Source organism: Ovis canadensis, chromosome 1 (genome assembly GCF_042477335.2).
Source record: "Ovis canadensis isolate MfBH-ARS-UI-01 breed Bighorn chromosome 1, ARS-UI_OviCan_v2, whole genome shotgun sequence".
Classification (NCBI taxonomy): Eukaryota; Metazoa; Chordata; class Mammalia; order Artiodactyla; family Bovidae; genus Ovis; species Ovis canadensis.
In genome coordinates this window covers 7,909,055-7,936,455 of record NC_091245.1, presented here as the reverse complement: position 1 = coordinate 7,936,455, position 27,401 = coordinate 7,909,055, and the positions used below count along the sequence as shown (strand labels likewise).

The 27,401-nt window shown below is 49.3% G+C and overlaps 1 protein-coding gene across 1 annotated transcript in view; it reads right to left on the bottom strand.

Annotated features, from left to right (window-relative positions):
- Positions 1–27,401, bottom strand: part of MROH2A (maestro heat like repeat family member 2A) — a 58,644-nt gene that overhangs the window by 16,106 nt on the left and 15,137 nt on the right. The window contains exons 12-26 of the mRNA XM_069584837.1: positions 23,943–24,019; positions 22,857–22,976; positions 22,472–22,582; positions 16,574–16,718; positions 15,086–15,126; positions 14,401–14,542; positions 13,636–13,688; positions 13,202–13,309; positions 8,570–8,689; positions 8,277–8,399; positions 7,015–7,167; positions 4,501–4,623; positions 3,237–3,316; positions 1,862–1,970; positions 996–1,091 (exon numbers count right to left, since the gene is read on the bottom strand). Of these exons, the coding sequence (XP_069440938.1) occupies positions 996–1,091; positions 1,862–1,970; positions 3,237–3,316; positions 4,501–4,623; positions 7,015–7,167; positions 8,277–8,399; positions 8,570–8,689; positions 13,202–13,309; positions 13,636–13,688; positions 14,401–14,542; positions 15,086–15,126; positions 16,574–16,718; positions 22,472–22,582; positions 22,857–22,976; positions 23,943–24,019 (1,601 nt within the window). The remainder of the gene's footprint in view (positions 1–995; positions 1,092–1,861; positions 1,971–3,236; positions 3,317–4,500; positions 4,624–7,014; positions 7,168–8,276; positions 8,400–8,569; positions 8,690–13,201; positions 13,310–13,635; positions 13,689–14,400; positions 14,543–15,085; positions 15,127–16,573; positions 16,719–22,471; positions 22,583–22,856; positions 22,977–23,942; positions 24,020–27,401) is intronic.

Below are 27,401 nucleotides of genomic sequence, written 5' to 3'. Positions count from 1 at the left end.
GGAGAAAATCTTTGTGACCTTGGTTAGGAAAGATTTCTTAGTCATAATACCAAAAACGCGCTACATAAAAGAAAAAATAATAAATTAGACTTCATCAAGATTAAAAACTTTTTCTCTTCAAAAGAACCTGTGAAATTAATGAAAAGGCAAGTCACAGACCAGGAGAAAACATTTGCAAATCATATATCTGATAAAGGATTTGCTTCTAGAATATATACAACCTCTGAAAAATCAATAATAAGAAAGCAAACAATCCAAGTTTTAAAAAAGCCCTAGCAATACTATATTCAAAAATACCAAGATTATGAAAGACAAAGAGTGATAAATTGTTCCAAATTGAAGAAGAGAGACAAAAGAGATAAGACAATTAAATGTAATTCATAGTCCAGATTAGATCCTCGTTCTGAAGGTCATTATTGGACAATTTGTGAAATATGAATATGAAAAATTGATTAGACTACAGCTTGGTATCAGTGTTAAATTCCGTGATTTTGAACAGTATATTGTTATATAAGAGAACATTCTTGTTGTTCATGTATAGACCTAATTCTCCGTGATTCAAAAGGGGTGTGTGTGTGTGTGTGTGTGTGTGTGTGTGTATGTAATGTAAAGAGGAAAAAAAAAGGAAGGGAAAAAGAACATGTCACAAAATATTAAGAATTGTGGATCTGGGTGAAAGGCATGCAGGAGTTCTTCGTACTGTTCTTGCAACTTTTCAGCTTTTAAGAATTTAACTTCAACTTTTGAGAACATTTTGTGATATTGAAATGTCGCAAAATATTAAGAGTCGTGGATCTGGGTGAAAGGCATACAGGAGCTCTTTGTACTGTTCTTGCAACTTTTCAGCCAGCTTGAAGCTTTGTCTAAAGAAAATGACCAAATCAATTCTTAATGCACGCCTGTTTCCCACTGAGAGTCTGGCCCACTGAGAGTCTGGCCCTCGGACCAGCATTCTGGGCCACCACCAGCTCCTGGCCCTCCTCCAGGCAACTCACGTGCACCATCTCCTGCAGCCCCTTGGGGTCTAGGTGTCTCTGCATGAGGCCCTCCATCAGCTGCTCCAGGGCACGCAGGGCATTCGTATACAGGGTCTGTGGCCAAGAGAAGGGAGAGCTCGGCAGCAGTGGGGGAACAGCCACCTGCCAGGACTCTGGGTGGCCCATGCCAGGGTCAAATATTGTGAGATGGTCTGATAACTTCCTTTTGACTTCTGCTCAGACTGAGTTCTTTATGCTCCTTATGTGACATATAAGACATTCTCAAGAGGAACCCCTTTTGCAAAGGAGGAAACTGGACTCCTAAGCCTAGCTCTCCTGACCCCTTGCATCCAGGGCCAGGACCTGGAGGCACAGATGGCTCCCTGTCCACAAGAGATTTGTCCTCCTCTTCCACAACCTTTTGGGAAACAGTCATCAAGTTGGGGACTACATTTCCCAGGATCCCTTGCAGCTACATTTCCCAGGAGCCATGTGACCAAGTTCTGGCCAATAAGGAGGGCCAAGTGGCTCATAAATCCTCCAGACTCCCTCTGGAGCTGGGTATCACTGCCCACCTGAGGAGACATGGGGCCTCTGCCAGTCCACGTCCCTGAACAACTGCAGGAAGCAGCCCCCTCTCCACCTCTGCTGCCAACTGGACATCATTTGAGTGAGAAAAACAATCATCTTGTTAAACCATGAAGATTTCAGAGCGTATATGTTACAGCAGCTAGCATCACCTTATACTGACTGACAGAGACTGCTGTACTTTGCTCCCCTAACCACTCCCAGATGGTCCAGGATGGTGGGCTCCTAGCACTGCCCATGTTAACATCAACTTCCAAGTCCTGACCCAGAAAATGAGGTGGCCCAGAGGGACCTACCTTAACGGACTCATTGCTCTCTCCTGGGGGTTGGAGAGAAATTACAGAGTGTATACTAATATCCATCAGCTCACTGCTTTCCTCTGTGGAGTAGAAAGGCTTCAGTTTGCTAGAGAAAGAAGTGATAAGAGGAGTGATCAGTGGGGAACTGAGACCCTGCTCTGCCCAGTCTGGGGGGTGGTGGGAGGTGCCATGTCACAGAACGAAGGAGGGGCCAGCTTCTCTGTTTGGGGGTTCAGGTGTCTGTCCGCCCTCAAGGGCCCTGGCTCCACCCACCAGTGTCCACTGTCTGTCTGTGACTGAAGTGGAGACTCAGGCATCCACAGCCTCCTCTCCTATCACTGTCTGCTCTGAGTCTCTCTCTCCTGTTCAGAAACATTCCATTGGTCCTCCCTGACTGCAACCACAGACTTTGCTTCTGGTTGGTCCTGGCCCAGGAGTTGTCAACTGTAATACCTGGACCAGGAGCAGCAGCAGCATCACCTTGGAGTTTATTAGAAAATGCAAATTCTACATCTCCACCTCAGAGCTGCTGAATCAAACGCTCTGGAGTGGAGGATTTCCCTAGCAGTCCAGTTGTTAAGGCTTTGCCATACGGTGTCAGAGGTGCAGGTTCGAGCCCACATATCTCATGGCCAAAAAGCCAAAACATAAAACAGAAGCAATACTGTAAAAAATTTAATAAAACTTAAAAAATAATGGTCCACATTAAAAAAAATCTTAAAAGAAAAAAACAAAAAACTTCTGGAATGGAGGCCATCTGTGTTTTAATAAATCTTTGGTGGTAGTAGCTAGCTGCGTGATGCATGCCAGCTGATTCTCTTTCTGCCCCCTTCGTAGGTGATTCTCAAGCCTAGTTGCATATTAGAATCACAGGATAGCCTTCTAAGGGCCCCATGGGCCGTGCCCAGCTCCAGGGATTCTTATTTAAGTCTTTGGTGGGGCAGGGTATCCGAACTGTTACAAGTTCTTCTTTGGCTCTGTTTTGCCTTCAGAAGGGAGAGCCACCCCCCCACTTAAACTTCAAACTCCTGCCTTCCAAAGGGGTCCTGTATTTCACCTTTCTAGGACCCTCCCACTCCTACTCAAATCCAGTAATTTTGTTTAAAGTGAAAGTGTTCGTATCCGACTCTTTTTGACCCATGGACTATAGCCCGTCCTTGGGGTTCTGCACGCAAGAATCTGGAGTGGGTTGCCATTCCCATCTCCAGGGGGTCTTCCCCACACAGGGATAGAACCTGCGTCTTCTGATTGCAGGCAGATTCTTTACCGTCCGGGCCACCAGGGAAGCCCCGCAGGAGGTGAAACCTCCCCCAGAAGCATTGAGAGGTGGCCTCAGACCTCGTCTCCAGCCCAGGGCAGGTGCCCGGCTCACCTCAAGTACGAGAGGGCATCCATGGCCATGGTCCGCACGGGAGAAACCAGGCTGTCAGTCGGTTCTGCCTTGATGATGGCCTGCCGGGGCGGCAGGGCAGTGAGCCGCCAGGCCACCCGAGTCCCGCGATGGCCAGGGAGGGGCTTGGGTGGACAGTGACCCCGCTGGCAGGGGCGCTCCCTGGTTACAGCCAGGAGGGCCTGACGTCGTACGACGGGCTCCAACACTGCATGCACTCTCATTCTTTTCATGATCAGTTGGCCTTTGACATTTTAGGTGAAGTTGCTCCAACTTGCGACCCAATGACTATCCAGTCCCTGGAGTTCTCCAGGCCAGAATACTGGAGTGGGTAGCTTTTCCCTTTACCAGGGGATCTTCCCAACCCAGGGGTCGACTCAGGTCTCATTGCAGGCAGATTCTTTACCAGCTGAGCTATGAGGGAAGCCCAGGGGAAGCAGCAAAATCTCATGGGAGGAGTGGAGCTAAGATGGGCTGGTGCTTCTTGCTCATTTCTGCCACTTACTGGCTGTGTGTCCTTGCGCAAATCACTTCCTCAGCCTGAGCCCTTGCTCAGGTGTGACATGAGGACTCGGGGCCTGGTCCACAGGGCTGTACCAGGCTGGTGTGAAATTACATGCGTGTTGCTCTAGACCCCAAGTGGGAGCCTAATCAATGTCTGATTCTTTCTCAGGGCCTCCTGTTCCATCCATATCTCCCTTCCCTCCAGGCTGCTGCCAGTGCACCCAGAGGGTGTTCAGGGGCCAGGGTTTCCATCGCAGGGAGTGGAGAGGTCTGGGGACGAGGGTGAGGGGCTGACCACAGCCTCAGCAGCCCCTGTCACTGCCTCTTGCCTTTGGACAGCTGGTACTTTCTACATCTTAAGAAAGTTCTGGGCAAAAGTAGCTGTAAGTCCTGCCCACAGCAGAGCCCAACCTCCTGGTCCTGCCTATGGAGAAACGCTGGGGCTAGCTAGGGCTGACCCATGGGGCTCTGTGTCCCAGCCCTAAACCAGACACCTCAGGGGCATCACTGGGCTCAAGGGCAGGGGTCTTCAGCCCCAGCTTCTGGAATGTTCCTGGCCATGAAAAGCTTTTATCAGATATAAGACTGTCACACACAGAACGCCTATAGTCGGGTCAAAGCCAAACTGAGACAGGTGGTGCCTCGGAGACCCCTGCCACCCCTTGGGCCTCAGATGGCCTCAGGTCAGCAGAGTGAAACCCCCAAACTGCCCAGGATGGAGGAAACCCCCCAGATGGCTTACCATGATAATGCCAGTCAGGGTTGCCTTTTGGGCAAATTGGAAGTCTTCCAGGTCCTTGATGTTCTTGATGGCATCCGTGACCTGCACCACACTCTTCATGAAGGCCAGTTTGAGGCAGATGTCCTGTGACCATGACGAGGGGCAGGGAGGACCTTTTTGTGGGTGAGCCCCAAAGACCCCAAGACCGGGCCCCTGCTTCCAGACCCTGGGGCCACATAGAACACCCTCTCCTCTGCTGAGAAAGTATCAGTGTCAGGGGCAAGCTGAGAGACAGTCGCCCCATTCTGCCCTTCAGCCACCTGGCAGGGACATGGGCCAGGCGCTGGACAGGGCACAGTGTCCCCATGGTCCCCCCAGAAGGTGCTGAATCCCCAAACCCCTCCATTCTGAGCCCGAGTACAGCAATGCCAGTCAGGGGGACCTTCACTGACCAGAGGATCTCAGCCCTGTGCATCACCGTAGGGGCGAAGTAAGTTACGGAGGTCAAATCAGTTTTGCTTTTAAGGCATGCACTTACCTTCAAGACATCATGCGAAATGAGATCAGCCAGTCTCAAAAGGACAAACACTGTGATTTCAGATCATATGAGATGCCTGGAGTGTCAGCATCATACAGATAGGAAGTAGAAGGGTGGATGCCAGGAGCTAGGGCAGGGGGACTGGGGAGTTGATGCTGGTGGGGACAGAGTTTCAGTTTAGGAAGATGAAGGTCTGGAGATGAATGATGGCGATGGCTGCTCAACAGTTTGAACGCACTTAATGTCACACTAGTAATGCTCAAAATTCTCCAAGCCAGGCTTCAACAGTATGTGAACCATGAACTTTCAGATGTTCAAGCTGGACTTAGAAAAGGTAGAGCAGTCAGAGATCAAGTTGTCAACATCCGTTTGATCATCTAAAAGCAAGAGAGTTCCAGAAAAACGTCTACTTCTGCTTTATTGACTATGCCAAAGCCTTTGACTGTGGATCACAACAAACTCTGGAAAATTCTGAAAGAGATGGGAATCCCAGACCACCTGACCTGCCTCTTAGAAATCTGTATGCAGGTCAGGAATCAACAGTTAGAACTGGTTCCAAACAGGAAAAGGAGTACATCAAGGCTGGATATTGTCACCCTGCTTATTTAACTTCTATGCAGAGTACATCATGAGAAACGCTGGGCTGGAAGAAGCACAAGCTGGAATCAAGATTGCTTGGAGACATATCAATAACCTCAGAAAAGCAGATGACACCACCCTTATGGCAGAAAGTGAAGAAGAATTGAAGAGCCTCTTGATGAAAGTGAAAGAGGAGAGTGAAAAAGTAGGTTAAAGCTCAACATTCAGAAAACTAAGATCATGGCATCTGGTCCCATCACTTTATGGAAAATAGATGGGGAAACAGTGGAAATAGTGACAGACTTTATTTTGGGGGGCTCCAAAATCACTGAAGATGGTGACTGCAGCCATGACATTAAAAGACACTTGTTTCTTGGAAGAAAAGTTATGACCAACCTAGACAGCATATTGAAAAGCAGAGACCTTACTTTGCCAACAAAAGTCGGTCTAGTCAAAGCTATGGTTTTTCCAGTAGCCATGAATGGATATGAGAGTTGGACTCTAAAGAAAACTGAGTGCCAAAAAACTGATGCTTTTGGAGAAGAACTCTTGAGAGTCCCTTGGACTTCAAGGAGATCCAATCAGTCCACCTTAAAGGAAATCAGTCCTGGATATTCATTGGGAGGACTGATGCTGAAGCTAAAACTCTAATGCTTTGGCCACATGAAGCGAAGAACTGACTCATTGGAAAAGACCCTGATGCTGGGAAAGATTGAAGGTGGGGGGAAAGGGGACGACAGAGGATGAGATGGCTGGATGGTATCACCGACTCAGTGGACATGAGTTTGTGTAAACTGCAGGAGTTGGTGATGGACAGGGAGGCCTGGCATGCTGCAGTCCATGGGGTCGCAAAGAGTCGGATATGACTGAGTGACTGAACTGAACTGAATGCCAATGAACTGCATGCTTAAAAGTGGTTATGATGATAAATTTCACGTCATGTACTTCACCATAGTTTTCAAAACGGTAATAATAAAGTCATTTCTCCTTTATTACCTGATCTTCTCCTCCTTGCCTTTCTAAGAATGCAGCCATTCCCTTTGCCTCTCTGAAGACAGCCCCTTTCTTGACCCTTATGAAAGGTCTTGGGGTCAGGTGTCAGGTAGGGGCAGAGGTGAGAGAAGGCATGTGCAAAGGGCTGGGCAAGGGCTTGTCCTATGACTTCAGCAACCCACAATCACCCCTACTCAGTAACGGGGGAAGGGCTGCTCCCCACCGCTGACCCCCCCCTGCAGCAGAGAGACTGGGGCAATGATCTTCCCAAATGCTGAGTGACAGGCAGGACTCCAGGACTCGAATCTCCTGCATGGGGCTGGCAGTGCCCAGATAATGATGCAGGGTGGCTCTCCCCCTGCCCCAGTCTGGGGCTCAGGAGGGCATCATCGGGGCATGGCGTGTCTGTGGGATCCCGGGGTTACCTGGCAGCTGCTGGAGTAGTGGTGGATGATCTTGGTGGTGATGGGGTTGTCCACGTGGACGAGAAGCATCTGCGGGTGGCAGTAGGAGGCCACGCAGCTGTACATCACCATGAGCGCGCCCTTCACCGTCTCCCGCCTCCAGGGATGGTCCTTCTGTGAGGCCAGTGAGAAGGGGAAGAAGCCACTGTGGCCATCGGGGAGAGGTCTGTCCCTTCAGGTGTTTCCTGGGCACCGGAAGTGCTCAGTCGTGTACTCGTCCATCGGGCACACCTTTACTGAGCTCCTGCTCTACGCTGTGCCCTGGCTGTAGCGTGTGAGCAGGTCAGACATGGCTGTGACTGCTGGTCGCAGGGGCTTTGTGCAGACACCCCGACTAGAGGCGGCTGTGCACGCCCTCATGCCTTCGCCTACTGAGCACCTGCTCTGGGCCAGGGGCTCCCGAGATGCTGGTGATTCACTGGGAACAGAGAGCCTCAGCCCAGCTCTTCTGGGAGGAGGTGTTGGAGGCCACCCAACCCACCATGGAAGGAGGAGCAGGGGAGCCCACATTCTCCAGGCTTTGACTAGAAATCCAGGTCTCAGTCTCCACTTTGTGGAGAAGCCGGGAGAGAGGCCGGGACACTCCCAATTTTCCATATTCAACTACCAGACCCCCAGGGCAAGGGTCCAATCCAAGGCCAAAACCTGAGGCATCAGTGACTCAGCTGGTGGCCCCTTGAGGGCTCAGCCAGCCCAGGGCACTGTGCCCTGAGGACGGAACGGACAGCCTCCAGACCCAGCCCTTGGCCTCCTTAATCTGATTCCCCACTCCACTTTGGCGAAGGAGACACAGAGTGGAGTTTCTTATTGAGCTCCAGTAAGACTGCAAGGAGAGCCGACCGGTGCATCCTAAAGGAGATCAGTCCTGAATATTCATCGGAAGGACTGATGTTGAAGCTGAAACTCCAATACTTTGGCCACCTGATGCGAAGAGCTGACTCATCTGAAAAGACCCTGATGCTGGGAAAGATTGAAGGTGGGAGGAGAAGGGGATGACAGAGGATGAGATGGTTGGATGGCATCACCGACTCAATGGACATGAGTCTGAATAAACTCTGGGAGTTGGTGATGGACAGGGAGGCCTGGCGTGCTGCAGTCCATGGGGTGGCAAAGAGTCAGACATGACTGAGTGACTGAACTGAGCTGAAGAGCCTTGGTTGGGGGCTGAGAGCACCATTCTAAGAGGCCCCCAGGGAGCTGACGATGGGGCAAGGGCGCCTCACCCGCCAGGCGCCAATCTGCCAGGACTGCTCCGACTCCTGGATCCTCTCTTCAAAGTCATGGAGCACGCCCAGCACCGTCTTCACCTGGCCCCGGGCACACAGGCCAAAGCACAGGATCACGCCCTACGGGAGGACCCAGCGGGCAGGCTGAGGGCGGGGGTGCTGGGGACACCCCGTGCGCTGCGCCCCCCCCCCCCCACACACACGGATAGACACACAGGCACACGCACACGCACAGGCATGCACACACCGCATCCTCCCAAGCCCCGGAGGGGACCACGGGGCACCCGCACCTCCCGGTCGAAGTCGTTGCTGTAGTCCGTCTTGTACAGCAGCTCCAGCAGCAGCACTTCCACCTTGTCGGCCTCCAGGCCCGTGGCCAGGGTGAAGCCCAAGGCCCGGTACAGAAAGCCCTGGCGGGGCGGAAGGGACACAGGGAGCTTCAAGCCTCCAACCCGGCCCTCTGGGGTCACTGCCAAGGGGCGGTCTCTACTCATCCCTCCAGATTTAAAAATATGCCTTTTGTATATTTTTAAAAACAAGTATCCAGGCCAATCTGAGAGGTTAGGCTGTAGCAGGGCAGGCATGTTACCAAGAGTGGGGGCCAAGTTTCTCTCCTATATAAACTGCATCAATCTACACTCCCACCAACAGACCTAGGAGCGCTTGTCCTCCTGCCTTCTCTCTGCCTTAGGATGTTATCCACGAGAGGTGGAATGTTTGCATCTTGGTTAGTCATCTTTGCATCTTCTCATGGTCCAATCTTGGAATTTCTGCCTCTATTCTTTCCCCATTGTTGGATTATTTCTCTTATTTTTTGTTTACAAGAACATTGTGTATATATTTGGGGAAAAAAAAAAAAAACGAGAGCAGACATATATTACCTCACTTAATCTGTACAACAACTCTGAAAGGCAAAAGGTATTTTGAGACGATAAAATTAGCAGGAAGCAGTAGAACCAGGGTTAAAAATCAAGCAGTCAAAAAGCCAAAACATAATATAAAAATAATACCATCACAAATTAAAAAACGACTTCTAAAAAATGGTCCACATTAAAAAAATCTCAAAGGAAAGAATAAAACCCAGCATAGCCTGAGGCTCACTTCTTAAGTGATCACTCCTGTGGTCCATTTCCCCAGTGTCCCATTTCACTTTTGATTTTATTCATACTGATTTCATTTGGTCATGCAGACAATTTTCATTTTCACAGAGTACGTTCTCTTTCTTTTCCTTTGTTTTTCTAAAAGATTCTTTTCATGCATATGAAGGTCTGTTCTATTCCATGTTAAGACTATAAAAATATCCATCAGTATATTCTTCCTGTCACTCCATGGTTGTATTTTATTTCATTCACTTACATCTTTGTTCTGGGAGAACAAATCCTTCTCTAATGAGCTTTTAAAAAAATATGCTCTTGGCTATTATTCTCTTACATTTTTTTCATTAGGGCAAATGTAGAAATAATCTTGTCAAATAAAACTGTCAGATTTCCACAAATTTCCCTTTTGGGAAATTAGAAGTAAATTGCATTGCAGATTTTTTTTTTTTTTTTTGGCCGCATCACTTGCTGTGCAGGATCTTAGTTCCCTGACGAGGGATCAAACCCTTCCCCGCTGCAGTGGAAGCACGGAGTCCTAACCAGGGGACCGCCAGGGACGTCCCTGTACTGCAGATTAACTTGAGGAAAAAAGGACACCTGAGCAACGGAGACTTCCTATCCAAGAAGCAGAGGTTGTGTATGTTTGGTCAGGCTTTCGTTCAGCCTTTCTGCCCCTTCTTGTACTTTGGGGTTCTTCACCTTGGTTCCACATGTTTCACATAGTCCCTATTTTTACGTGGTTGCAAATTTTACATTGTTGTTGCTGCTTTGAATAGGGTCTCATTTATTATGTCGTATTTTTGTTTTGTTTGTTTATAGGAAACATGATCGTTTTGCCTGTTATTTGGGGGGAAAAACGACTCTATCTACTGGAATTACAAATCTGGAGGCTTCAGCAGCCTTGCTCCCCCTACCCCCAGAAGATGCCTATCTGAGTGATGAAGAGTCTGGGAGAGTCCTGATGAAATTCCTTCAGGCACTGTATCCAGTCATGACTTTTTAAGCTATCTGAGCCAATGAAACCCTATTTATTTGTTTACTTTGCTTTAAGCTAGGTGAGTTATTGTAATAAGGTTGAATTGTATGCATTGGCTTACTAAATACTACATACAAGTTTCTTTCAAATGGGCATCGGGCCCTGAAGTGACATCTGATAAGATGTTACACCCACAAATATACAGCATTTAGCTACAGAAGACAGACATGCTGTGTCTATTTTACATATGCTATTATGAAGGGTGCATATTTGAACAAATGAAAACTTTAGTTGACTTCTCTAAAAATTCTTTTTAAACATCTCTCAGTTCAGTTCAGTCGCTCAGTCGTGTCTGACTCTTTGCGACCCCATGAATCGCAGCATGCCAGGTCCCCCTGTCCATCACCAACTCCCGGAGTTCACCCAAACTCATGTCCATCGAGTCAGTGATGCCATCCAGCCATCTCATCCTTTGTTGTCCCTTTCTCCTCCTGCCCCCAATCCCTCCCAGCATCAGAGCCTTTTCCAATGAGTCAACTCTTTGCATGAGGTGGCCAAAGTATTGGAGTTTCAGCTTCAGCATCAGTCCTTCCAAAGAAATCCCAGGGCTGATCTCCTTCAGAATGAACAGGTTGGATCTCCTTGCAGTCCCAGGGACTTTCAAGAGTCTTCTCCAGCACCACAGTTCAAAAGCATTAATTCTTCAGCACTCGGCCTTCTTCACAGTCCAACTCTCACATCCATACATGACCACGGGAAAAACCATAGCCTGTACACACTGGCAATCACCCCACATTCCCCTCGTCCGTGACAACCACCCGTCTAATTTTCTGTCTCGTTAGATTTGCCTGTTCTGGATATTTCAAATAAGTAGAGCCATATCATTCGTGGGCCTTCGCATCTGGCTTCTTGCACTTGGTGTAATGCTTTCAAGGATCATCCTTTCTGTAGCAGATGTAAGTACTTCACTCCTTTTCATGGCTGAATAACACTCTGTTGTATGGATCTAGCACAGTTTGTTTACTCATTTATCCACTGATGAACACTTGAGTTTTTTCCGCTTTTTGGCTATCTGAATGATGTTGCTCTGAATATTTACATACAAGCTCTTATGTGGACATATGTTTTCATTTCTTCTGGGCATATATAATTAAGAGCATAACTGCTAGGTCATAGGTAGCTCCATATTTAACATTTCAAGGAAATGCCAAACTACTTTTCAAACTGTACCATTTTGTATTTATACCAGCAATATATCAAGAGTCCCAATTTCTCTATCTTCTTGTCAATATTTGTTATTATCTGTCTTTTTGATTATAGCCATCCTTGTGAGTGTGGAGTGATGCCTTGCGGTTTTGATTTGCATTTCCTTAATGGCAATGATCTTGAAAATTTTTTCATGTGATTACTTGCCATTTGTATATCTTTCCTTCACCCATTTTTAAATTGGCTTATTTGTCATTGTATTATTGATTATAAGGGTTCTTTATATATTCTGGATACAATTCCCTTCTCAGGGACTAGATTTGCAAATATTGTCTCTCATTTGGTGGGTTGATTTTTCACTTTCTTGACGGTACCATTTTCAGCACAAAACTTTTAGCTCTGATGATGTCCCATTTACCTATTTTCTCTTTCATCACTTGTGTTTTGGGTGTTATGTCTCAGAAGACTTTGCTCATGCCAAGATCATGAAGATTTATATTTCTGTTTCACTCTAAGAATTTTATATTTTCACTTTTCATATTTACATATATGGTCCATTTTGAGTTAATTTTTGTGTATGGTATGAGGAAGGGGCCCAACTTCATTCTTTTGTAAGTGGCTATGCACGTCTTCCCAGCATCATTTGTTGAAAAGATGACTCCTTCCCCACTGAATTGTCTTGGCACTCTTGTTGAAAATCAATTGACAGTAAATGTGAGGTCTATTTCCAGACCCTCAATTCGATTCCATCAAACCATTACCTGTCCTGATGCCAGTATCACCCTGTCTTGTTTACTGTAATGATGCAAGAAGTCTTGAAATCGCAAAATCTGAGTCTTCCAATTTTGTTCGTTTTTAAAACATAACTGTGTTGGCTATTCTGGGCCCCTTGTATTTCCACAGGAATTTCAGAATCACCTTGTCAGTCTCTGGGGGTGGGGGCAGGAAGCCAGCTGGGATTATAGTGGGGGTCGTGTTGAATCTATAGATAAATCGGCAAGTGTCACCATCTTAAATATATTGTCCTCCAATCTGTGAACATGCTTTCCCTTGGTTAAGACCGTCTCTGATTGTCAACAATGTTTATAGTTTTGCAAAGACCCCTTAACGGTGATATGCAAACGTGCGGTGGTCGTGAGCCAGCAGCTGGGTGAGGCGGGAGGAGACACTAGTGGGAGGGATGGGGGTGGGTGCGCGGCAGGGTCTGAGAGAAGGGGTACTGTTGTTCTACCCCGCCTGCCACAGGCGGAGTCCCCCACCCAGCCCCAGCTCTGGCTCCCCTCCAGGCCTCATCTTCCCGCTTTGGCGTCCTGGGGTTCGGTGTCACCTTCCCCCTTTGCACTATTTACCAGAACCCGCTCAGACATCTCACTCCTTGCCAGGGACTCTGCAGGGTGACGCTGCAGGTGAGGGGCGAGGTGAGAGGAATGGGGAAGCGGGTGACTGGGGGGAAATGCCCCCAGCTGCAACAAAGCAGGCTCTTGAGGGAAAACAAGACAGAACAAAACACTACAGCCCGAGGGCCAGGAGCAGGCGGCCGCCTCGCCTCCCTGGGCGCTGGGGCAGCCTCAGGCGCACCTGCTCTCCCGCGCTGGCCCCGGAGTCCCCTCCCTGTCTGAACAGCCCTGCCTCTGGGAACCAACCTTCTCCAGGGAGGGGCTGTTGAAGCTCTCAATCTGGTTGTTCAGCTCTTTGCTCAGACGGAGGCTCCAGTTGGAACCCCGAGTCTTCTTGAGGGAGTTTCTCAGAAACTGGGGGTGGGGGAGAAGGCAGAGGTGCGCAGGGCTCAGAGGGCTGTGTGCCTTGAGCAGCGACTGTCCCTCTCTAGCGCCTTCCCCGGCCTCTGGATGGCTTCGCCCTCTCAGCCCCGACCCAGAGCCAGTGATGTGCGGGCTTGGGGGCTGCCGGGAGGGCTCCCCTGGGCCGCCTCCGGGGCTCCTGGTTTCCAGGCTGGGGTCTCGTGCTGTGGCTGCTCGTGCTCCCCAAGCCTTCTGACAGGAGGGGGATGTGTTCCCTAGGGGCTCCTAAACTCCCCACCGCCCCCCACCCCGGCCTCAGGCTGCGGGATGGCCTCTACCTGAATCAGCTTGTCCTCCCACGTCTCCTGGTTCCACGTAAACTCAGTGTGTTCTGCAGAGAGAAGGCCGCCCGCGCTCCTGCCTCCTGCCTTTCCTCCATGCCGCCTCCCAAATGCAGCAGCTGGGGTCCTCCGTGGACGGGCTCCCCACACGCCCCACTTCCCTCCCCACCCTCCCAAGGACCAGAGTAGGCTGCGCTGGCCACCGGGAGCCTCGGCACCCTGGCTCAGGCCACGTGACTTGTACATGGCAGGTACACAGATGGAGGGTGGTCACACGCCCCAAGCTCCTTTGCTCAGATCAGGTGGTTAGTACATTGCATGTACACTAGGGGTGTGTATGAGGAGATCACAAACGCACTCTGAGCTTCTTTGCTCAGGCCACATGACTGGCACCCAGCGGGTACGCGGCTGGGGATGGGGAGTGACTCACACAAGCACCGCAGGCTCCTTTGCTCAGGCCACATGTTTAGTACCCAGCGAGTACACCAATGTGGTGCGGGATGCTGGCTTGCGAACGCAACTTGGGCTCCTTTGCTCAGAGCCAGGTGATTAGTACACAGCGTGTACACTAGGGGTGTGTGTGGGGTATCGCACAGGCACTCTGGGCTCCTTTGCTCAGGCTACGAGACTAGCACCCAGTGGTACACTGCAAGGTGGGCGGGACTCACACAAGCACCACAGGCTCCTTTGCTCAGGCCACACGTCTAGTACCCGGCATGTGCGCTTAGGGGGTGGCTTGCACACGCACCCGGGACATCTCACCTTCCAGGTACTTCACCAGCAGCGGGATCTCCAGCTCCCACATGTCAGCCATGGAGGGGGCGATGCTCTGGCTCAGGGTCTTCAGAAGGTTGAGCATGGCGATCCCGCGGCCCTCCCCCTTGTAGGGGGATGACATCAGTACCTGGGGAACACCGAGACTCCAGTGGGGCCCCTCCTGGGCTGGGCAGCCCCAGGCCCCATGCACCCTAACCTGAGGCCTCGCTGTCTGAGCCCATAAAGGGAGAGTTGGATAGGATGGGGCCTTTCAAGCAGAGCTCCGAGGATTCCCAGGACAGAGCATCCCTGCAGAGGATGCTGAAGAGAGGAAAAGAGAAACGAGAGTGCAGACTCCCTCCCCACCCAGGGTTCCTCGGAGCTCGGAGCAGGGTCAACACAAGGAGGAAGATGCATGGGTGCAGGGCAGAGCTGACCCCCAGGGAAGGGCAGGCTGCTGACAGTGTCCTGCAGATGCTTGGGGCCATTCAAAGGCCCAGCAGAGAAATCTGGGAGCCTGCTGCCCTTGCCGCATCTCCCCAGAGGGATGACGGGGGGCTGGAAAGCTCTTCCTGCCAAGCATCCAGCTCCATGCTCCCCCTGGAGGCCCTGGGGATTAGGAGCTCATGGGAGCAGGGCCGCAGGACACAGCGGGGGCCAGGCCAGTGCACAGCCCCCGTGAGCCACTCACCAGGAGACGGGCCAGCAGTTTCTGTGGCGCAGGCAGGTCCACTGGGGAGAGAAAGATACAGGATACCGAGGCTGCCCTGCTCCTGTGCCCGGGGGAGCTTCTCCCTGCAAGGTGCTGCCCCAACAGCATCCCATCGCCCCCCAGAATGCAGGAGGGGTCAGGACGGGGATTTTCCACAGAGAACATCAATACAACTGGCCATCCTGGGAAGAAGGAGCCTGGTGCTACAGGCTGGGTTTGATAAGATGCGCCCCCTTTTTTTTTCAATTTAACAATTTATTTTAATTGGAGGCTAATTACTTTACAATATTGTGGTGGTGTTGCCATACATTGACATGAATCAGCCGTGGGTGGACATGTGCTCCCCATCCTGACCCTCCCTCACACCTCCCTCCCCATCCCATCCCTCAGGGTCATCCAGTGCACCAGCCCTGAGCAACCTGTCTCATGCATCGAATCTGGACTGGCGATCTGTTTCACATATGGTAATATACATGTTTCAGATCTATTCTCTCAAATCATCCCACCCTCGCCTTCTCCCGCAGAGTCCAAAAGTCTGTTCTTTACATCTGTGTGCCTTTTGGTGTCTCGCATATAGAGTCATCATTATCTTCTTTCTAAATTCCATATATATATGCGTTAACATACTGTGCTCTTTTCAGGATGTGCCCACTTGGGAGCACACACCAGTCTGGCTGTGAGAGTGTTTCTTTCCTACTGTGAGTCTTGGCCTTGTTGAGCCAACAGTAACTAGACACCCGCCCCTTCCCCTCCCCTCCCTCTGCAGGCTCTGGGAGCCTGGGAGCCCAGGAGTAGCAGGAACTCATAGCATTTGGACCAGCGGCCGAGGGAGGGGCAGGCCTGCTGAGAAGCTGCAGGGAGGGGCGGCACCCAGGAAGGAGCCAGCCTCAGACTCAGGGTTGGGGCAGGAGTAGACCAGGGGATGATCTAGCCAGATGCTCAGAGCTGGCTCTGCCCTTCACCATCGCTGGGTCCTGTGAGGCTCCCTGTCACCTCCTGAAAGTCGACACATCCATCCTCAAAGCCCCAGGACCATGACAGCAGCCCCCTTGGATGGCAGGGTCCCCCGTAAGTAGGTTGGTCTAGTCCCTTTTTGAGGGTCTGATGCTAACAAGTGCATCATCAGGGGCGAGTAGGAGGGCCTGGTGGGGGTGGCTCCAGAGGACTCAGATGGGATATACAGTCCTTCCAGAGGGCTCATGGGGGCCAGAGAGCTGACACTTGGGGGAAGCCTGAGCCAGGACCTGAGGTCTGGGCCAGGTTGGGGGGGGAGGTGGGGACAAGAGGAGTGGGCTGCCAGAGGAAGAGTGTACGATTGTAACCTCCTGTGATTTTGGTAAGGGCGGCCTCTTCGGCAAGGCCTGGCTCTCTGGGCTCCGGGCTGCTTCCTGGAGAAGGGGGAACCGTCCCAGCCACGGGGCAGCCCACCTGCCCAGTCCCTCCAGCTGGTGCAGGGGGGCTGCCCACCATGCCTGCTCTTGCTTGCGTTGGCCTCCTCGTCCTTGGCGTGCAGCTGGCGTTCGGCCAGGTTGGTGAGGCTGATGCAGATGGGGGTCAGGGCCTCCGTGTAGTCCGTCTCCATGATGTAGCACAGGAGCCTCACCCAGAACTCCTGGGGGCGGGCAGGGAGGGGGCGTGGGGTCAGCCTGCGGTGTCACGCCTGCGGGCCTCACTCCACCCGCATCCAGCACATCCTCTTTGACCAGCCCTCCCTCTAACCCCCAATCCCCTAGAGAGGCTCACTGGGCCGACAACCCAGCTGCGCTTGCCAACTGTGATGATCAGTTTCTGTGTCAGCTTGGCGAGTGAACACACAGTTATTCAATCAGGAACTAATCTGGGTGTGGCAGTGGAGGTATTTTGATGCAATCTGATGAAAGTCCAAAATCTGTATAGGAGGTTACTCTGGATAATGTGAGTTGACTTCATCAGTTCAGTTCAGTTCAGTTCAGTCACTCAGTCATGTCCGACTCTGCGACCCCATGAATTGCAGCACGCCAGGCCTCCCTGTCCATCACTAACTCCCGTAATTCACTCAGACTCACATCCATCGAGTCAGTGATCATCCAGCCATCTCACCCTCTGTCGTCCTCTTCTCCTCCTGCCCCCAATTTCTCCCAGCATCAAAGTCTTTTCCAATGAGTCAACTCTTCACATGAGGTGGCCAAAGTACTAGAGTTTCAGCTTAAGCATCGTTCCTTCCAAAGAAATCCCAGGGCTGATCTTCTTCAGAATGGACTGGTTGGATTTCCCTGCAGTCCAAGGAACTCTCAAGAGTCTTCTCCAACACCACAGTTCAAAAGCATCAATTCTTCAGCGCTCAGCTTTCTTCACAGTCCAACTCTCACATCCATACATGACTACCGGAAAAACCATAGCCTTGACTAGACGGACCTTAGTCGGCAAAGTAATGTCTCTGCTTTTGAATATGCTATCTAGACTGGTCATAACTTTTCTTCCAAGGAGTAAGCGTCTTTTAATTTCATGGCTGCAATCACCATCTGCAGTGATTTTGGAGCCCCCAAAAATAAAGTCTGACACTGTTTCTACTGTTTCCTCATCTATTTCCCATGAAGTGATGGGACCGGATGCCATGACCTTGTTTTCTGAATGTTGAGCTTTAAGCCAACTTTTTCACTCTCCTCTTTCACTTTCATCAAGAGGCTTTTTAGCTCCTCTTCACATTCTGCCATAAGGGTGGTGTCATCTGCATATCTGAGGTTATTGATATTTCTCCCAGCAATCTTGATTCCAGCTTGTGTTTCTTCCAGTCCAGCATTTCTCATGATGTACTCTGCACAGAAGTTAAATACGCAGGGTGACAATATACAGCCTTGACGTACTCCTTTTCCTATTTGGAACCAATCTGTTGTTCCATGTCCAGTTCTAACTGTTGCTTCCTGACCTGCATACAGATTTCTCAGGAGGCAGGTCAGGTGGTCTGGTATTCCCATTTCTCTCAGAATTTTCCACAGTTTATTGTGATCCACACAGTCAAAGGCTTTGGCATAGTCAATAAAGCAGAAATAGATGCTTTCTGGAACTCTCTTGCTTTTTCCATGATCCAGCAGATGTTGGCAATTTGATCTCTGGTTCCTCTGCCTTTTCTAAATCCAGCTTGAACATTAGGAAGTTCATGGTTCACGTATTATTGAAACCTGGCTTGGAGAATTTTGAGCTTTACTTTACTAGCATGTGAGATGAGTGCAATTGTGCGGTAGTTCGAGCATTCTTTGGCATTGCTTTTCTTTGGGATTGGAATGAAAATTGACCTTTTCCAGTCCTGTGGCCACTGCTGAGTTTTCCAAATTTGCTGGCGTATTGAGTGCAGCACTTTCACAGCATCATCTTTCAGGATTTGAAATAGCTCAACTAGAATTCCATCATCTCCACTAGCTTTGTTCGTAGTGATGCTTTCTAAGGCCCACTTGAGTGATCACACCATCATGATTATCCAGGTCATGAAGATCTTTTTTGTACAGTTCTGTGTATTCTTGCCACCTCTTCTTAATATCTTCTGCTTCTGTTAGGTCCAGACCATTTCTGTCCTTTATTGAGCCCATCTTTGCATGAAATGTTCCCTTGGTGTCTCTAATTTTCTTGAAGAGATCTCTAGTCTTTCCCATTCTGTTGTTTTCCTCTATTTCTTTGCATTGATCGCTGAAGAAGGCTTTCTTATCTCTTCTTGCTATTCTTTGGAACTCTGCATTCAGATGCTTATATCTTTCCTTTTCTCCTTTGCTTTTTGCCTCTCTTCTTTTCACAGCTATTTGTAAGGCCTCCCCAGACAGCCATTTTGCTTTTTTGCATTTCTTTTCCATGGGGATGGTCTTGATCCCTGTCTCCTGTACAATGTCATGAACCTCATTCCATAGTTCATCAGGCACTCTATCTATCATATCTAGGCCCTTAAATCGATTTCTCACTTCCACTGTATAATCATAAGGGATTTGATTTAGGTCATACCTGAATGATCTAGCGGTTTTCCCTACTTTCTTCAATTTAAGTCTGAATTTGGCAATAAGGAGTTCATGATCTGAGCCATAGTCAGCTCCTGGTCTTGTTTTTGCTGACTTCATAGAGGTTCTCCATCTTTGGCTGCAAAGAATATAATCAATCTGATTTCGGTGTTGACCATCTGGTGATGTCCATGTGTAGAGTCTTCTCTTGTGTTGTTGGAAGAGGGTGTTTGCTATGACCAGTGCATTTTCTTGGCAAAACTCTATTAGTCTTTGTCCTGCTTCATTCTGCATTCCAAGGCCAAATTCGCCTGTTACTCCAGGTGTTTCTTGACTTCCTACTTTTGCATTCCAGTCCCCTATAATGAAAAGGACATCTTTTCTGGGTGTTAGTTCTAAAAGGTCTTGTAAGTCTTCATAGAACAGTTCAACTTCAGTTTCTTCAGCGTTACTGGTTGGGGCATAGCCTTGGATAACTGTGATATTGAGTGGTTTGCCTTGGAGACGAACAGAGATCATTCTGTCATTTTTGAGATTGCATCCAAGTACTGCACTTCGGAATCTTTTTGTTGACCATGATGGCTACTCCATTTCTTCTGAGGGATTCCTGCCTGCAGTAGTAGATACAATGGTCATCTGAGTTAAATTCACCCATTCCAGTCCATTTTAGTTCGCTGATTCCTAAAATGTTGACATTCACTCTTGCCATCTCTTGTTTGACCACTTCCAATTTGCCTTGATTCATGGACCTGACATTCCAGGTTCCTATGCAATATTGCTCTTCACAGCATTGGACCTTGCTTCTATCACCAGTCACATCCACAGCTGGGTATTGTTTTTGCTTTGGCCCCATCCCTTCATTCTTTCTAGAGTTATTTCTCCACTGATCTCCAGTAGCATATTGGGCACCTACTGGCCTGGGGAGTTCCTCTTTCAGTATCCTACCATTTTGTCTTTTCATACTGTTCATGGGATTCTCAAGGCAAGAATACTGAAGTGGTTTGCCATTCCCTTCTCCAGTGGACCACATTCTGTCATCAAATCTGTTGAGGGTAAGAACAGGTTTCCCTGAGGAAGAAGAGAGTTTGCTTGCCTCAAGGTTGCAGCCTCAGCTACTGCATGAGTCTTCAGCCTGCCGGCCTACCCCCTAAATTTCAGACTTGCCAGCCTTCACAACTGCACAATATATATGTTGTTGTTCAGTTGCTCAGTCGTGTCCGACTCTTTGTGACCCCATGGACTGCAGCACGGCAGGCCTCCCTGTCCTTCACCATCTCCCAGAGTTTGCCCAAACTCATGTCCATAGAGTCAGTGATGCCATCCAACCATCTCATCCTCTGTTGTCCCCTTCTCCTCCTGCCTTCAAGCTTTCCCAGCACCAGGGTCTTTTCCAATGAGTCGGCTCCTCTCATCAGGTGGCCAAAGTATTGGAGCTTCAATTTCACCATCAGTGCTTCCAATGAATATTCAGAGTTGGTTTCCTTTTGCATTGACTGTTTGGACCTTCTTGCTGTCCAAGGGACTCTCAAGAGTCTTCTCCATCACCACAATTCTAAAGCATCAGTTCTCTGGCACTCCCCCTTTTTTATGGTCCAACTATCTCATCTGTACATGACTCCTGGAAAAACCATAGCTTTGACTATAAGGATCTTTGTCTGCAAAGTAATGTCTCAGCTTTTTAATATGCTGTCTAGGTCTGTCATAGCTTTTCTTCCAAGGAGCAAGAATCTTTTAATTTCATGGCTGCATTCACCATCTGTAGTGATTTTGGAGTCCAAGAAAATAAAGTCTCTCACTGTGTCCATTGTTTCCCCATCTACTTGCTGTGAAGTGATTCGACTGGATGCCATGATCTTTGTTTTCTGAATGTTCAGTTTTAAGGCAGCCTTTTCACTCTCTTCTTGCACCTTCATCAAGAGGCTCTTTAGTTCCTCTTTGCTTTCTGCCATAAGGGTGGTGTCGTCTGCATATCTGAATTTATTGATATTTTTGAGATACACACACACACATCTCCTACTAGTTCTATTTCTCTACAGATTCTTTTTTTTTTTTCAATGTCACAACTCTACAGATTCTTACAGCCGTGACTCTAGCCTTCCAGCTTCACCCTGCCATCTCCCATCTCACCAGATGATCACTGAACACTCCTAGTGACCCTGATTCCCTTTAGCCCCACTCCCATCCCTAGGAGTTTGGGGTGAGCTCCTGTGCTACTAACAAGTGAAGTTGCTTGATGTATTCTAGCGATCAGGACTAGAACCCCTGGCTACTGGGTTTCCCCCAGGGATGTAGCATAATGAACAAGAAGGAGCATTTTCATCCTGGCTCCACTCTTTATCAGCTTAGAATCCTTGAGCAACTTAATGAGTCCCTCTGAGCCTCAGTTTCCTCATTTATAAAAGCTAGGTAATAATAACAACAGACCTTACCTTACAGGGTGGTTGGGATAATTAAGTAAGACTCTAGTTGCTACACATCTGGCACAGTACCTGCCGCATGTGATTAATGAATTGTAACCATTATTATTATCATTACTATAACTATTATTTCTGTAATTAAGAGAAGCTGCCACTGGATGGGGGCATCTGGCCCATGGCCTCGATTAATAGACAATGATTCCCTCCATATGCAGTCATGGTAAACTTTCCCTATCTTATTGCTATGTCTCATTGTAATGCAATTAAAAATGGACACACTCGTTTCCCCTAAAGCCTGTGAACAACTTGGGGGTCATCCTGAGCCTTCCTGTGTATGCCCTGATGACTTACACACAGTTGGAACTCATGAATGTTTGTGAGATGTAATCCCTAGAATCATTTATTTGCACACTCACACATATACACACACGCATGCATATGCATGGGCTTCCCAGGTGGCCCTAGTGGTGAAGCATCTGCCTGCCAGTACAGAAGACTCAGGTTTGATCCTTGGGTCAGGAAGATCTTCTGGAGTAGGAAATGGCACCCCACTCCAGTATTCTTGCCCGGAAAATTCTATGGGCAGAGGAGCCCGGTGGGCTACAGTCCATGGGGCCACAATCAATCAGACATAACTGAGCGACTGAATACACACGCACGCGTGCACACACACACACACACACACATGCCTGGACTGAGGGGCTTTAAGTTAATGGATGCATTTCAAGCAATAAGTCAAGTGATACGTATTAGGCCTACTGTGTGCCAAGCACTGCCCTGGTGAAGGTAATAAGGGCCCACCAAGGAACTGAATCTTGAAAACAAGCTCAGGTAATTGGAAGATCTGGGGCCCCCCATCCTCCCAGGTAGTGGCAATGGGAGAAGCAACAGTGCAGAATTCTGGGCCTGTGCTGTCGTCCCCTCACAGCCTAGCACAGCACAGACATGAGCCATCAGCTCCAGCGGGCCAGCCCAGTGGGCCAACTCACATTAGTCATCCCACTGACAGAAGAGGTTATGATCTTCACGGTGTCCATGGTGACCTTGTGGACCATCTTCTCCTCTAGGTCCCTCTGATAAAAGTTGTCCCTGCGGTTGGTCTGGAAGACAGAACCAAGGAGTGCCTGCTTGTGGGCCAGCAGGAGCTTGCCATGGGCTCAGCTGTGGTTTCCTCTCCCGCAAGAGGCTTGACACCCAGACACTGAGTCTCCCAGATGCCCAGAGCTGTGCACATGTTTCACTGTTTTCTAGGCCCCTGGCAGCTTCCTGTGTGTGTCTGTGCGCATGTACCCGCACCCAGGTTCATCGAGCAGTGCTCTTTCCTCAATGCAGTGGAAACCATTTCCAAAGCCCAGCTGCTCCATCATCACTCACCAGTTTGTAGGTGGACAAGGTCAGCTGCACAGACACATACTTCAGGCCCCAACCTTTGATCCTGTCCTGGAAGCCGGACAGGGCCAGCTGCCCGATGATGCGGAGAATGGCCATCCTCACCTGAGAGGCCAGAGCACAGACATGCTGGGCGCTAGAGGTTCTGCCTCCTGCACCCAACCCCATGACACGAGACAGCTAGGGTCTGAGGGTGCTGTGGTCTGGAAGGGGTCTCCGGGGCTACCTAGCTGCTGCCCACTCTGTCCACCACCTCATCCAGGTAACTCTGCCTGCCTTATCCAGGGCACCCTGCTCAACAGCAGGCCTACCCAGGAGCCTCATCTAAGCCCTTCAGAGACATGAGCACAGTGCTTTCTCTGTAGAGTTGCTCCCTCCTCAGGAAGCCCTAGCGAGAACCACCTGATTCTTCTCCCAGGCTCCCCAGAGCTCATACATGGGGATGACACAGAACAAGCCTATTCCCTCTACCCCTGACATCCTCCAGGTATTAAAGACAGCTCTGCCTCAGGCTCAAGACCGAGTGCCCCTGTTCCCTCCCTGGTTTGTGCAAACCCTCACCGTCCTGAACTGCACCCCCAGGACATGAGGGGGTGTGTCCAGAAGCCAAGCTATTGTCCAGGGGGCCGAGGCTGGAGTGGCCAAGACGGTGGGTTTTTTTAACCTTTATTTGCAGAGTTGCTTTTCTCAAATGTGGTAATGACCTTACAAAACACCTAGCTAGCCAAGCAGCTTGGGCTGACGCTTGGTGTGTTTGGCCCCTCCTCTGTCCAGGGTGGTGTCGGAGACCCTTTACAGGAAAAACTCTAGATTCTTGGTGACAGGGAGGGTCTTGGGGGAGGGGCCACAGCTTCAAGGAGCCTTATTCTTCTCTAGCCCCACTCAGGACTGGCTGGGAAGGTAGGTTTTCCATCAAAGGGCCTTCCTTGAGAAGGCAGCCCCACCTCCATGCACAGAGGGGAGGGGTGGGCAAGCAGGCTGCAGCTGATGAAGAAGGCGCTCTGACTTCCCTCCACTTGCCCTGCAGAGGCCCAGCACACACCCCCTTTCTAGGTCTCTCCACCCTGTTACCTTGGACCGGGTGTCGGAGAGAGTGTTCTTGACCACCCGGATGGCCAGGTAGATGGTCCTGATGTTCATTTTGGGCTCTGAAAGAGGGAAACCCGCCTGGAGGTCCACTGGCCTCAGGGCTGGGCTCTGAGGAGATGCCCAGAAGTGGTGAGGCCTCGCCTGCCCCCTTCCACGGGAGACAGGGGTTCGGGGACTCATCCATGCCATGCCTCCTGAGAACCTCTGTCTCCCCCCACAAGCTCCAGGCTACTGCCCTCAGAAGCTGCCCGGTGCTCTCAGTGCCCGCCCACCCAGCCCAGGGGTCGTTGTCTTCATGCCTCACTCCCTTGGCCTTTGCATCGCATGGTTTTCTTTGGAAACTAGTGGACTCTCCTTGAGGGCAGGGTCTCCTCCTAAGAGCTCAGTGGTTCCCTCAGTGGGACACACAGGGCCAGACACACAGCGGACACATGGAGACCGCGGCGCCCAGCTGCAGAGGCTGGGGCTCCAGGGCCAGGCTGCTGCGCTCAGGCTCTGGCTCCACCACAGCCTGGCTGTGTGACCTCGGGGACTTACTCAGCCCCTCTGAGCCTCAGCTTCCTCCCCTGTAAAAGGTGGACACTGAGAGCACGTCCTCACTAAATCTCTGAGCAGTGACACAAGTTAAAACACACAGGGGCTGGTGTGCAAGAGTGCTGTGTGTGTGCTGGAGAGAGGGCTGATGGGGAAGATTAGGGAGGTGAGAAAGAGCCTGGAGAAGGCTCTCGAGAGGTTGGCTTGGACAGAACCACAGTCAGGCACTCAGGGTGTTGGTACACTCAAGTCTAGGTGTTACTAGACGTCACTGCAGGGGGAGGAATAAGAGGAAAGGAGGTCGGGGTGGAAGATGGCGGGAATTCAGGCACCAAGGGACGATGTCACACTTAAGAGTTTCTCATCTCTAAAATGGAAACCTTTTTTTCTGATTATAAAATTAGTCTGTGTTCACTGAGAAATTAAAAGACAAGCAGTCTTCACAGTTCAGGTGTATCCTTCTAAACTCATTTAGCACAAATGAGCACCTAGATTTCTTTCACATAACCGAGGTCATGGAGGTGGAGATGATGGAATTCCAGTTGAGCTATTTCAAATCCTGAAAGATGATGTTGTAAAAGTGCTGCACTCAATATGTCAGCAAATTTGGAGAACTCAGCAGTGGCCACAGGACTGGAAAAAGGTCAGTTTTCATTCCAATCCCAAAGAAAAGCAATGCCAAAGAATGCTCAAACTACCACACAACTGCACTCATCTCACATGCTAGTAAAGTAATGCTCAAAATTCTCCAAGCCAGGCTTCAGAAATACATGAACAGTGAACTTCCAGATGTTCAAGCTGGTTTTAGAAAAGGCAGAGGAACAAGATATCAAATTGCCAACATGTGATGGGTCATTAAGAAAACAAGAGAGTTCCAGAAAAACATCTATTTCTGTTTTATTGACTATGCCAAAGCCTTTGACTGTGTGGATCACAATAAACTGTGGACAATTCTGGAAAAGATGGGAATACCAGACCACCTGACCTGCCTCTTGAGAAACCTGTATGCAGGTCAGGAAGCAATAGTTATAATTCGACATGGAACAACAGACTGGTTCCAAATAGGAAAAGGAGTACATTAAGGCTGTATATTGTCACCCTGCTTATTTAACTTATATGCAGAGTATATAATGAGAAACACTGGGCTGGAAGAAGCACAAGCTGGAATCAAGATTGCCGGGAGAAATATCAATAACCTCAGATATGCAGATGATACCACCCTTATGGCAGAAAGTGAAGAGGAACTAAAATGCCTCTTGATGAGAGTGAAAGAGCAGAGTGAAAAAGTTGGCTTAAAGCTCAACATTTAGAAAAAAAGATCATGACATCTGGTCCCAAAACTTCATGGCAAATAGATGGGGAAACAGTGGTTGACTTTATTTTTGGGGGCTCCAAAATCACTGCAGATGGTGACTGCAGCCATGAAATTAAAAGACGCTTACTCCTTGGAAGGGAAGTTATGACAAACCTAGACAGCATATTAAAAAGCAGAGACATTACTTTGTCAATAAATGTCCGTCTAGTCAAGGCTATGGTTTTTCCAGTAGTCATGTGTGGATTTGAGAGTTGGACTATAAAGGAAGCTGAGTGCCGAAGAATTGATGCTTTTGATGTTTCTCCAACTGCGATGTTGGAGAAGACTCTTGAGAGCCCCTTGGACTGCAAGGAGATCCAACCAGTCCATTCTAAAGGAGATCAGTCCTGGGTGTTCATTGGAAGGACTGATGTTGAAGCTGAAATTCCAATACTTTGGCCACCTGATTTGAAGAGATGACTCACCTGAAAAGACCCTGATGCTGGGAAAGATTGAGGGCAGGAGGAGAAGAGGATGACAGAGGATGAGATGGTTGGATGGCATCACCAACTCAATGGACATGAGTTTGGCTAACCTCCGGGAGTTGGTAATGGACAGAGGCCTGGCGTGCTGCAGTTCATGGGGTCACAAAGAGTTGGACATGACTGAGAGACTGAACGGAACTGAAACGAATGGAGGTCATGATATATATAACTGTCCCGCGCTGTACTGCTATACTTAATATACAAAGAGCGGCTTTTCCATGAAAAAGATGGTATAATATTCCATATGTGGCTATGCGTGCCTGTATGTGAAGTTGCATCAGTCATTTCCAACTCTCTGTGACCCAGCGGACTGTAGCCCTCCAGGCTTATCTGTCCATGGGGATTCTCCAGGCAAGAATAGTGGAGTGGGTTGCCATGTCCTCGTCCAGGGAACCTTCCCAACCCAGGGACTGGACTTGCATCTCTTATGTCTCCTGCATTAGCAGGCGGGCTCTTTACCACTAGTGCCACCTAGGAAGCCCATATAAGGCTATGAAGTGAAGTGAAGTGAAGTGACTCAGTCGTGCCCGACTCTTTGCGACCCCATGGACTGTAGCCTGGCAGGCTCCTCTGTCCATGGGATTTTCCAGGCAAGAATACTGGAGTGGGTTGCCATTTCCTTCTCCATATAAGGTTATACTATTATTAATTCCACAAATTTCTTGTAGAAAAACATGTAGATTGTTTTTGATGTTTTGCTTCTGTGCACAGTGTTATAAGGAACATCTTTATCCAATTGCCTTTGGGCAATTAATTCCTTCAGACAGCTGATAAAATGTTAGATTTTGAGCCCAAGTTTTGGGCCTTATCCAAGTGAGCATCCAGAATGGTTTATCAGTTTACACCCTTGACAAGGAAGTATCGGCGGGTTGTTTCTTGTATTCTAGACCAGGGACTAGTAAAGTGCAGCCCTAAGTCTAATTCCAGCCCAAAGTCTGTGTTTGTAGATACAGCTTTATTGGAACACAACTGTGCTCTGAAGTTATAACTGCTTCTGCTCTACAATGGCAAATTTGCATAACTGTTACAGACTGTGAGGTCTGCAAAGCTGAAAATATTTTTGCTATC